This window comes from Chiloscyllium punctatum, chromosome 44 (assembly GCF_047496795.1).
Source record: "Chiloscyllium punctatum isolate Juve2018m chromosome 44, sChiPun1.3, whole genome shotgun sequence".
NCBI lineage: Eukaryota > Metazoa > Chordata > Chondrichthyes > Orectolobiformes > Hemiscylliidae > Chiloscyllium > Chiloscyllium punctatum.
In genome coordinates, this window is record NC_092782.1 from 49,782,818 (window position 1) to 49,795,453 (window position 12,636).

At 40.3% G+C, this 12,636-nt stretch overlaps 1 protein-coding gene across 1 annotated transcript in view; it reads right to left on the bottom strand.

The window, feature by feature from the left end:
* The window catches only part of exoc4 (exocyst complex component 4), a 567,281-nt gene that overhangs the window by 499,535 nt on the left and 55,110 nt on the right, over positions 1–12,636 (bottom strand). The window contains exon 4 of the mRNA XM_072562911.1: positions 11,681–11,790. Coding sequence (XP_072419012.1) covers positions 11,681–11,790 — 110 coding nt within the window. The remainder of the gene's footprint in view (positions 1–11,680; positions 11,791–12,636) is intronic.

Consider the following 12,636-nt stretch of genomic DNA (forward strand, 5'->3'; position numbering starts at 1 on the left):
CTGTTGAGAAATAAGGCTGGGTAAGTGATGGAGGTGTCAGTAGGGGAGCACATTGGGAAAGTGAATATAATTCTACTAGTTTTCAAACAGCATCAGAAAAGGATAGCTATGATCGAAAAGTTAAATTTCTAAACTGGAATAAAGCCAATTTTGATGGTATTAGATTGGAACTTGCAAAAGCTGTTTGAAGGAGGCTATTCACAAGTAAACGGAGAGTTGAGAAGTGGGAGGCTTTGAAGAATGAGATGAGAGTTTAGAGAGTATGTTCCGGTTAGGATTAAAAGCAAGGTTGCTAGGTGTAGGGAAGGCTGGATGACTAGAGAAATTGAGATTTTCGTCAAGAAAAGGTAGGAAGCATATATCAAGTAAGGACAATCCCAGTAAGACTGTAAGGACAGTAGGAGCATACTTAAGTGAATAATCAGGAGGACAAAAAGGGGAAAGAAGATTGCTTTGCCAAATCGAGTCACAAAGAATCCAAGAAGATTTTCTAAGAACAAAAGAAGAACAACAAGAAAGACAATAGGGCCCCTTAAAGATCAGCGTAAACTCTATGTGTGGAGCGACACGAGATGGACGAGATACCAAACAATTATTTTGCTGTAGCAAAGGAAATGAATATTAAGGAACTTGGAGAAATAAATAGTGACATCTTGAAAAAAGTGTTCATATTACACAAGAGGTGCTGGAGTTTCAAAATGTACAAAAGGTAGATAAGTCCCAGCAGCCTGATCAGGTGTTTCCCAGAATTTGGACAGGCCCCTCGCTGAGATATTTGTCTTATCCATAGCTACAGGTGAGGTGCCAAAAGGCTGAGGGTAGCTAATGTGGTGTCATTATTTAACAAAGGCTGTAAAGAAAAGCCAGGGAACTACAGACTGGTATGCTTTACGTCAGTGGTGGCTAAGTTGTCTGGAGGGGATTTTGAGGGACAGGATTTACATGCAGTTGGAAAGGCAAGGACAAATTAGGTACAGACAGCATGGTTTTGTGCATAGGAAATCATGCTTCACTACCTTGACTGAAGTTTTTTTTTGACGAGGTGGCAAAGAAAATTGATGAAGGCAGAGTCGTGAATGATGTCAACATGGATGTCAAAGCATTCGACGAGGTTCCACATGGTAGGTGGGTTAGTCAGGTTAGATCACATGGGATCCGGGGGGGGTGTGAGGCAATTGTATGCAATATTGCTTTGAACGTCGGAGACAGAAAGTGATGGTGGAGAGTTGCTTATTGGACTGGAGACCTATGACACAAAGATCAGTGCTGGCTGCACTGCTTTTCGTCATTTACATTGCATATGATATCAACAAACTTGTCAACTGAACTGCCCACACTTTGAAACTGGTGAACAAAGAGTTACAGGAGACCTGGATGATGATGCTTCAAAATCAGCTAGAGCTAGATTTCCTCCTCACTAAAGAAGAAGGCACTTGTTCAAACATTGGCCTGCAATGTTGCACCGACATCCATGATTTCTCAAAAGACATGTTGGTCATCACAGATGTTATCAATTAAATGGGTCAAGATACAGAGAAGATACCTGCCCCACCATCATCCAATTCATGTGGATGGAGTTTTACTTGCTGGCTATGGTCGCTGTGCGGCTGGATCTTGTGGATATACTGATAATCCTTGGTCTCATCCTAGAAATATACATTGTCGTCCGCTTATGCGTGAAATGGACTGTATATTGCTTTTCACCTAAGCCAAAGAGGAATCTGATTAATCGGCTCGTCTACTCCTGTACCGCCATGCCTGAACTTCCATGCTGAAATCCAATATCTTTCAAACTCTGCTCCACCGGACGATGGTTCGCCAGAGGAGACACTTGACTTATCGAGAATACAAATCGACTAAATGGACTAATTATACTTACAGAAGCTATGTCGTTGTCATAAAATGACAAAAGGAGGGAATGAGAAAGTTTATAGCCTTAAAAACTTGCCCTTAAACATTTAGACTGAAATGTAATATTGAATTATCGAACACATTTGTTGCACACTAAAAAAATAGACACAGTCAGGGAGACTCAGAAAAAAGGGAGGAACCCAAGGTATGCAGAAGAAAAAAACATCTATGCTCACCAAGTGATAACAGGATGCTCGAAGACAAATAAGAACATTTGCCTTAACAGCAGTGAATCTGAGTAAACCGTACACCAAGTGATAACATTCACTGCTGTTCCCTTGTGAAATGATTGAATGTTTGATTCTGACCCCAAAACAAAACTTGGTACTGTCAAAAACCTTGAAATTGACGGTCAGGTACTGTTAATTATAATGGATTCTTATTACCCCTTGCAAGCTTGGCAGAAACAGACTGAAAAAACATCTTTGCTATTACAATCCCTGACTGGAGTTCAAAAGGACACGAGAGGGGGAGAGACCATTTTAGTGCAGAGGCTGCTGAAGCCTGTAGAAAATTAACTCTTAGCGCTTACCTGCAATGGATAGAATTTAATTGTATTTTTGCGATGTTATAATATTGAGTAGCCATTACCAGTTATTAAACACAAATTGTGTAAAACGTAATATTGATGAAGATTTCACTTAATTGCTGTTCTTGCAGACCACTCTACAGACCTGACAGACTGCCCCACTGTCAATTCTATCTAATCAGATCTTATGACTTATTTGAATTTGAATCACAACCCTGAAAAAAAAGGATGCTTTATTTGAAGACTAATGAATCAGTTTAAATGCAACCTTAGGTTAACATCTCAGCCTCAGGTACAGAACGATAGAGTGCTTCAAAAGCAGGAGTCTGCTCCTAGCTTAGAAATTAATCTAGGCTCAACATTGAAGAGATTCTGGCACAATGTGTCGGGAAGCCATTTTATGGTCAAAAGTTTGTCCTCTTTTCTAAGAAGCCATTGTGTAAAGCAATTGTATCTGATTTGTCAGCTGTGCAAGGTTACCTTACGAACTCTCCAATTAATTCAGACTGATACCTCTTTATGACAGGAGTTTATCTTCTCGCTAACAGGCACTTAACCTGGCTGGGTATCTTTTTCTCACCTGATGAATGGTTAAGGACATGTAGGAGTGATTAGTCAAGCGTACACAGACCTGTCAATTAACTTCTCTTCCTGACGAATTATTGTCTTTCACTGTTATCTGTCGAATTAAGAACATGCAATGCTTTGGTAAACTTTTGTATAAAAGGAACCCACTTTGTATCAGTAAATCAGAGTAGCCTGCTGGGGCACTCCTACTCTCAGAGGTTATTAGAACCTAGCTAGTTCAGCTTATTGGTATCAGTGTTATGTTGTAATAGTGATGCAATTGGTAAATAAAGGGGATAACTAAAATTAAACTAAACTGTAAGAGGTTTTTATTCCAGACGCCCAAAGAGTATGATCTCCGGGATGAACTGTGAGAGGCTTACAGGTCTGAGTCCATAAGGGATTCCCTGGGCTGTCTCAAAACTGAATTTAACATCAACATAGGAGGTATGGTTAAATTTGCAGATGACACCAAAATAGTTGTTGTCATGGCAAGTGAAGCTTATCTCGGCGTACAAAACAACCTTGATCAATGGGCCAACAAGCCAAGGACTGGAAGACAAAGTTTAATTTAGATAAATGTGAGGTGCTGCATTTTGGTTTGCAAACCAGGGCAGGATTTAAACATTTAATGGTAGAGCTCTGTAGAGTGTTGCTGAACAAAGAGACCTGGGGTGCAGGTGTGTATTTCCTTGAGGAAATTGTTAAACTTGAGAGGGTGCAGAAAAGATTCACAACGATGTTGCTGGGACTGGAGGTTTGCATTATAGGGAGAAGCTGAATAGGCTGGGTTTGTTTTCAGAGAGCATCAGAGCATGAGAGATGACCTTATCGAAGTTTACAAAATCATGGATAGGGTCAATAGCCAAGGTCTTTTTCCTGTTGTGGGGGAGTCCAAATGAGATGGCATAGGTTTAAAAGTCAGAGGGGAAAGTTTTAAAAAAGACCCAAGGGGCAACATTTTCATGCATAGGGTAGTATGTACGGACAAACTGCCAGAGGAAGTGGTGGAGGCAGGTACAAGTACAACGTTTAAGAGACACCTGAATTGGTACATGAATAGGAAGAGTTGAGAGGGATATGGGCCAAATGGTTGTGTACTATAGAAATAAAGTAGCTTGTAAAACAGAATAAAATTGTTACAGTGCTGTACATTTGGATATCTCAATATTCAAAGAGAACAAGTACAGTGCTCACACAGAGTTTGATTGACCATTGTGTCTTCCAATCACAGAAATGGAATACATTTTGGTCCTGGAGCCATCTCAGACATTAAGCAAATTGGTGGACTCAGAGCTACAAGGATACGACGCCTAATGCTGCACCAAACTCTCAAAAAAAAAGTTTCCATTTACATCCAACAAAATATAGCAAAAATGGCTTGCAAGACCATTTGAAGAATAAAACTAATTCTAGGAAAATCAAACAAATTAAAACTCTGGCAAACTTCACAGAACACACAAGCGTAACACAATTGTTGCTTTCATTGCTTAAAAAAATGTTCAAAGTCCTGCTGCAAAGGTCACTGACTGAAATGGTCATGTTGCCTGAAAGAACATCTGGGATCTCTTCAGATAAAACACAAGAAGTTGCATTTGTGCAATACCATTTATGTCAGCAAAAATCCCAATGCGCCACACAAAAAGATGTAATAAAAACTAAATAGATGCAGAGCCAAAAAGAATATTTACTGTCCAAAAATGCAAACAAACACATGCAAGGTTGAACATGCCAGAATGATTTGTCGTTTTCCTAAGAAACAAACACTTTAAAAAAGATGTCAAATGCAAACCAAAAGATATTCCCAGCTATCATCACGAGCATCAGTAGAGGGCTGACAAAGCTGCAGGGAGATCTGCTCAGTTCCAGTACCAGGTAGACAAGCAAGAGGCTGGGAGAACACAGCAAGCCAAGCAGCATCAGGAGGTGGAGAAGTTGATGTTTTGTGCGTAACCTTTTTTTTAAGGCTGGGAGCAAGTGGCAGGATGCTGCAGAAAAGGGGGGGTTGGGGGGGGGGGGGGGGGGGTGTGAGAGTTCAGGGAGCGGTTTGGGTGGGGAGAGGTGTGGTAGGTGAGCACAGGTAGAGGATACGACCCATCAATGGAAGGAAGGGTTGATCAGCGGAATGGAAAGAAGAGGGGAGGGGCTGGGAAGAGAATCGGGGATGGGGAGGTAATTTGAACTCTGAGAACTCAATGTTGAGTTCTCCAGTCTGTCGGCTATCCAAGTGGAAGATGGGGTCTTATTTCTCCAAGTTGCGGTCTGATTCGCTGTGGCAATAGAGGAGGCCAAGGATGGTCATGTCAGAAAGGGAGTGGGAAGAGGAATTAAAATGGGCGGTGAGTGGGGAGGTCAGAGGGGCCACTGCGGGCCCAGCTGAGATATTCAGCAAAACGTGCCCTGAGTTTATGTTTGGTCCAATACCAACAACTTGAAAAAGGTTGAAATTGTACAAAATCAAGAAACAACCTTGTCGGAAGTTATATTTGACTAATATTATATAATATAACAATAATATTTTATCTAGAAAGAGGTTTCCAATCTAGTCAATTAATACCTTTCCAAGAAATCATATCATAAAACCATGGATTCTGAATATCACAATTTTGCACCAACTGAAACCCAGCTAATACAGCAGAAAAACAAAAGTGTTACAGTAATACATTTTCATATGTTTATACAGTTGTAAACTATAATAATCCAAGAAAATCTATCCAAGTACAATGTGTACTTCCTAATCTTATGTTTTTACATGCAGAATAAAGTGAATACAGATATCTAACTTGACCCTTGATACACAGGAGAAACAGGATAACTCAACTGTGCACAAATGTCACTTTGGAGAGGTTCCAAATTGAATTAATTCTTAGAACTGTTCATGGTTACATGGAATATTTACCTACTTGGGTTGATTAATACAATACAGCAACAACCCAAATTGTTGACATCTGACAACTCCTTTCTGGTACACCTTCAGTCTGTTCTGTGACATGGTGACAGAACGATGCATTCAATGTAGCTATTCCGTACACTGTTCATGAATTTACCAAGCTCCTTTCTAAAAGTATTTTTTAAAAACAGAGTACACTCTTACATTGTGCTTCCCAGCCCATTCTCAGCAAATGCATAACAAGATGAAAACAAAGTGTCAAAAATGTACTTCAATGTTTTGGTCTCCCTTTATAACACTTACAATCTATAAAAATCCAGGGTAACCAATGGTTATAAAGGGAGACCAAAACAGAGACTTAAAATAGCCACAAGAATCACCTGATCCATTCAGTTTTCCCGGCATAAATCTTGCGCAAGTTATATCAAAGACAGTCAAAGCTAAAACATTTAACCCAAGTGTTATGATCCTCTTGATTAGAGCAGTGAACAGGTCAGACCCTAAAGTGAAAACTACTTCATACATGAATCTTTGCATTCATAAACAAAGGTTGATCACAAATATTCACAGAGCAACATATGTTATATAAATGAGAGAACATTTATTTATTGCACAAGATAGATAAAGCTATATATAAAAAAAAAGGACAGTTGGAAAGATCTTTATACAAACATCCGAACAAAATTTCTACCTACTTGCCAACACTACCCTTGCAGATACTCAACTTCCAGTTGATTTATCTTTGACAGCGGAGAAAGTTGTTCTCAAATGATTCCTTTCCAAATCTTCTTGCAAGAACCTTTCACAGTTCCGTTGCCTAAATTTACTCAGTTCCACTAACTTGAAGACTTGTATACGCATTCTCCTGGCTTGGAAGCTCCAAACATTTCTGCTGAATCCCTACCCTCAATCCCATGCCTCCATATTTTGTGTCTCTAATTGCTATGATATCCCACTCTCATGTTGCTTACCATGCCCGGAGTTCATCTGCCTTCCCAGTTAGCCCTCATGCATTGAAATAATTTCAGTTTAATTTAACTCGTACTCTGTTTTGTTCCTGCTTGCCCTGACTGTTTGACTTGCTTCTTTTCCCAACTGTGCCGGTCTTAGAATGATCTCTGCTCACTACCACAGAGTCCCAGTCCCCCACCTTACAAGTTTACATCCTCCCAAGCAGCTCAACAAAAACTCCCTGCCAGTGTATTAGTCCCCTTCCAACTTGGCTGTTGCAATGTGTCCTTCCTGTACAGGTCACTTCTACCCCAGAAGAGATTCCAAATTATCCCAAAACGTCAACCCTCATCTCCTGTACCAGGTCCTAAGCCACACATTCATCTGCTTTATCCTTCAATTCCTTCCCACACTAGCTCATAACACTCAAGAGTAATCTGGCTATTACTACCCTAGAGGACCTCCTTTTAAAATTTCTGCCGAACTTCCTATATACTCCCTTTAGAATCTCATCTTTTTCCTTTCTATGTCATATATTCCAATGTGTACAATGGCCTCTTGCTGGTACTACTCCCTTTTGAGAATATTCTGCACTCCGATATCCTTGATCCTGGCACTAAGGAGACCACACACCAATCTGATTTGCCACTGTTGGCCGCAGAAACTTCTGTGTCTCTGACTAGAGAATTTCCTATCACAATCAATCACTTGAAACCCCAACATAGTCCTCATTACATTACAGCCAGTCTCGATACCAGAAACTTGGCGGTTTGTACTATTCCACCCCCCCCCCCCACCGAGTCCCATCACCCTCTACATTTTCCAAAACAGCAGATTTGTTTGAGAAGGGGACAGCCATAGGAGACTGCGACACTACCTTCTTCCCTCTCCTACTTTTCCTGTAGTTAACCCATCTACCTGACTGTAGCTGCAGCTTTTCTCCCTTCCTAGAACTGCAATCCATCACACCCCCGACCTTCTGCAAGTTCCTCATTCCCTCTAACTGCTGCTCCAACCAATCCATTGGATTGGATTTAATAGGATTCACTCTCCTAAAGGCCATGTTTGCACTTGAACAATCTACAGACCCAGAAAGCAGCAGTCTTACTGCTCCACAAATAAAACCCTGCTCCAAGCTAACTTAGTATCTGTGTTTTGTATGTTTTAATTTTTAATTAAGAGACAGATCTCAATAAAACATATGACCAAAAAGAACCCAGTCTATTCACTATTAAAACAATGACAACAAACCATGCACTTATCGGCTTCTGTGCTATGAATTCTCCCACAAATATTGCTCCAAAAGATCAACTGTAAATTGCGCTGTTCGTTAGCTTTTCTTAGATATATTCAGATGTCCAGAAATACTTGAACTCAAACACAAGGCCAAGTAACTGTGCAGATTCACTGCTGTGTCAAACAGCAGTGTAGATTTCTTTCTCTCTCTCATGCAAGAGTTGGAACTGTACCAAAACAGCTAGGCAAGGTGTACATTACATTCTAAAGCACAGGTCTTCAGTACTCGTGACAGAATGTTGACAAGACCCACAGCCTTCGCAGTATCCAGTGCCTTCTTGCTATCACATGAAATTAATTAAATTTGTTGAAGACTGGCATCTATGGTGAGTTAAAAATCACAACACCAGGTTATAGTACAACAGGTTTAATTGGAAGCGCACTAGCTTTCGGAGCGATGCTCCTTCATCAGTCTACCACCTGATGAAGGAGCGTCGGTCCGAAAGCTAGTGCGCTTCCAAATAAACCTGTTGGACTATAACCTGGTATTGTGTGATTTTTAACTTTGTACACCCCAGCCCAACACCGGCATCTCCAAATCATGGCATCTGTGATGATCTCAATCTGCTGAGATTGGATCACCCACTTGACTCTTCTGGTTGAAGATTGTTTAAAATGCTTCAACCTCACTTTGTGCAATGAAGTGCTAGGCTCCCTCATCATTGAGGATGGGTTTATTTGTTGACATTCCACCTCAAGTGAATTGTTTAATTATCTCCCACTATTCATGACCAGATGTGGCAGGACTGCAGGACTCAGATCTGATCCCATGGTTGAAGAATTGTTTATTCCTGATATTACTTGCTGCTAATGTTGTTTGGCATGCAAGCTGTCCCATCTTGTTGCTTCACAAAGTAGACACCTCATTTTAGGTATACCTGGCACTGCACTTGACATGCCCTCATGCACTCTTCTTGAACCAGGATTGATCTTCTGGCTCGATTGTAAATGATAAAGTGGGGCTTGTATCAGGCTAAGAGGTTGCAGATTGTTTTAGACTATAATTGTGCTGCCAATGATGGCCTGTAACATCAAGAATGCTGAATACAGAGTTGAGAGACCTGTTCAAAACTTAGCCCATTTGGTGAAATGATTGATAATATGGTCTCTGTGAATAATGATCTTCATCCCCATAACAACTGTGCCACAGTCCCTCCTAATAATATATCACAGACAATTGCATTTTCAGCAGGCAGATTCATGAAGATAAGTTTAAGGATATCCTTCCCATCATATTAGTTATCTTAACACCTTCTGTACAGATGCAATCTTGCCACTATGTCCACTACAGCTTAACTAGCTACATGTGCCAGTGATGATGCCAAGCTACATTTCAAAACCAACACTGCAATCCCCAACCCAAATGCATTCTGCTGCATAAGTGTTTCTTCCAAAGGCAGATGAAGATCGAGTAGCACTGGTTCATCCAAGAGGATTGGGATTACGTGGTCAACAGCTGAAGGTTCCTTAGCCATGGTTGATCCGATACCATAAAACTTACTATGCCCATAGTTCATGTTGAGGACTCCCTGGGCACCTCTGTTTTAATCTTACTTCAGCCTCCAGCCATTAATAAAAAAAAGGAGGATTTTGCAAGACCATCATGGCAGTGTTTGCCGGTATCAATTCTGATACTTAGGTCAATGCTACATGATCCATCAGGTTCAGTTCCTTTTTTAGGCTTTGATTCTTTCAGAGTGCAGTTACGCCAAAGCACTTTTGTGTGTCTCAACACATTAGGCTCAACCACCTAAGATCCTCACTGAGGAGATTCACAAACCAAATGGATCTCAAGACCAAAGATTCCTTCTAATTCCAGATCTCCAATTCAGATTCGACAATCTGCCATGATGGGACTCAAATTCAGTTCCTTCCACAATTTCTTGGGTTTCTCAATTACCAGGACAGCATTAACACCATCACCATCCATGATGTTATTTTAAGAAAAACAACTACCTTCACTGGAAGGAACAAAACTCACCTGTTTGTGTTCTTTTTTTCCCTCAATGAAAATCAAACTCAAAAACTGATTATCACATGTTATCACACAAAGGAAACAAAACCAGCTACTCAAAGTACCCTTCCCAAAGGTCCTCATCCATTTGATTTAAACCATTTTGAAAAACTCCATATGTTGGAAATAAAACATCACCTTCAAATCACAAACCCAAAAAGACATCAATTTCAGCAGATACAATATATAAGCCAGCTATTAGTTCAAAAAGAATGCTCCAATGGCAGTAGAGAAAAGATTGGAACTGCAAATGTAGAACTGAACCAAGGAGAGGTTTACTCACTGTCTCTCAAGAAAAGTATAGTGTGAAAATGCTAACTGTACAGCAGTGAACTTTAAAGATAACTAACATGCACGACTGCTGATGATCAAAAAAACTACTAACTGGGGCAGCACTACTGTCTCACAGCGCCAGGGACCCGGGTTTGATTCCAGCCATGGGAGAGTCTGTGTGGAGTTTGCACATGCTTCCCATGTCTGTGTGGGCTTCCTACAGCTGCTCTGGTTTCCTCCCACAATCCAAACATGTGCAGGTTAGGTGAAATGGCCATGCTAAATTGCCCACAGTGTTCAGGGATGTGTAGGTTAGGTGCATTAGGCAGTGGGAAATAGAGGACAATAGGGTAGGGGAGTGGGTCTGGGTGGGTTACTCCTTGGAGGGTCAGTGTGGACTTGTTGGGCCAAAGAGCTTGTTTCCACATTGGTAAACTCTACATAGAATCCAACAATCATGACCTCAGATGAAAATTGAACTTCATCCCCAAAAGGACTGTGCCATAGTCATTCCTAATAATACATCATAAACACCTGCATTCAGCAAGCAGATTCATGAGGATAAGGTTAAGGTTAAGTACTTTTTTTTCTCGCATGTTAGTTATCTTAAAACCTGCTACACAGACCCAACCTTGCTACTATGTCCACTATGGCTTAACCAGATGTGCCAGTGATGATGCCATACTACTCTTGGTAACCAACACTGGCAGTCCCCAACCCAAGCAAAGGACTCTCGATTTTGTTCTTTTATCTTCTTTTTGGACTGGTACCAACTTGATGTTGACACATGTATGATGTTACTACTTTATTATTTTTCCTTGGCATTTGCAGATTCAAAAAAAAAATTACTCTTCCTTTAACTCATATCTTGCAATTGGTTACTGGTTGACAACAGTTATATTGTTAACATCATGATAAAACTAGAGGAAGGTTTTGCTTCCAGCTAAAAAGAAGTTGAATCTTTGTTGCAAACAATCGAGAGACGTTGGAGAAAAGGGGAACCAATTTACTAATCTCAGCTCAAGCTAAAATGACTTCCTCATGCACTGAGTGGAAACAGGAAACCATTTCATGTACTCTTTTGCCCATTCACACGATTTACTCAAACTGCAAAATGGGACGTTCCTACAGACAGCTGAAGAGGACATTCCAAGACTGTACGGCTTTAGGGAGATCACCTTTTCTTTACCAAACAAGCAAAACTTCAACTGCAGCCATCATGAATTTGCAAAAGAGATCAAGGACTCACCAGCAGTGCTTATTGAATTGTTGTACTGAGAGTTATCCATAAATTTCCGGGAAGTAGATCCCAAGTTAACATCAATAATAGGAACAGAAGATGCATCTTTGCCAAGTAAGCTGTGCAAAAACAAACACATCCCTGTCAATATTAGGCCACAAATGGTCACAGCTTAGTATCAAATCAACAAAATGTCAAACACAAGAAAATTTTGGAAGCTCAGATAAATTAGATAATCATGGTAATAGTCAACAGGTTAGGCAGCATTTCTGAAGGGCCAATAAAGTGTTAACATTTCTGCTCACTGTTCTAGCAACAGAATATATTTGAAATACTAAGGGAAATCTGTTCTAACTTCGACAAACTACAGATTTCAACAGTATAGTTAATACATGAAAAGCACCAATGCGTTATCTGTTTGTCTCTTTAACCGTAAAATCAAAATCATCAATGTAGAGTCAACATCAAGCTGTGGCTGACAGGGCAATATTACAGCCTTAAGAAGTCACAATCAAAATGCAGGTACATAATCCTTGATCCAAAATTCTGAAATCTGAAGAGCTGTGAAAAAAAATTTCAGATTTCAGAGTGCGGAGTGCCATTTTGGCGTGCGAACAAGTGACTCAATTCCACACCCACTTGAACCACATCACTCAGATGTGACATGGCGACATGGTCCAGCATTGGCAGTAGTCAATTGTGTCTCAGTGCCTATATTATTCACACATGTGTCTGTCGTTAAGATTTTTTTTTAAAATTTCACTGTGAAAGTGTCATTTATTCCAAAATCCGAAAAACGACTGGCCCAAAGGATTTCAGAAAAGGATTGTGTACCGTACTGTGGTGACGCAGGTCAATATCATTCAGATTTTCACAGCAAATCCATGCAGGAGTGGATTTATGTTTGATGCGCCAAATTAGCTATACAAGAAAATAGAGGGTTCACACAACTTTAAAAATTAAAA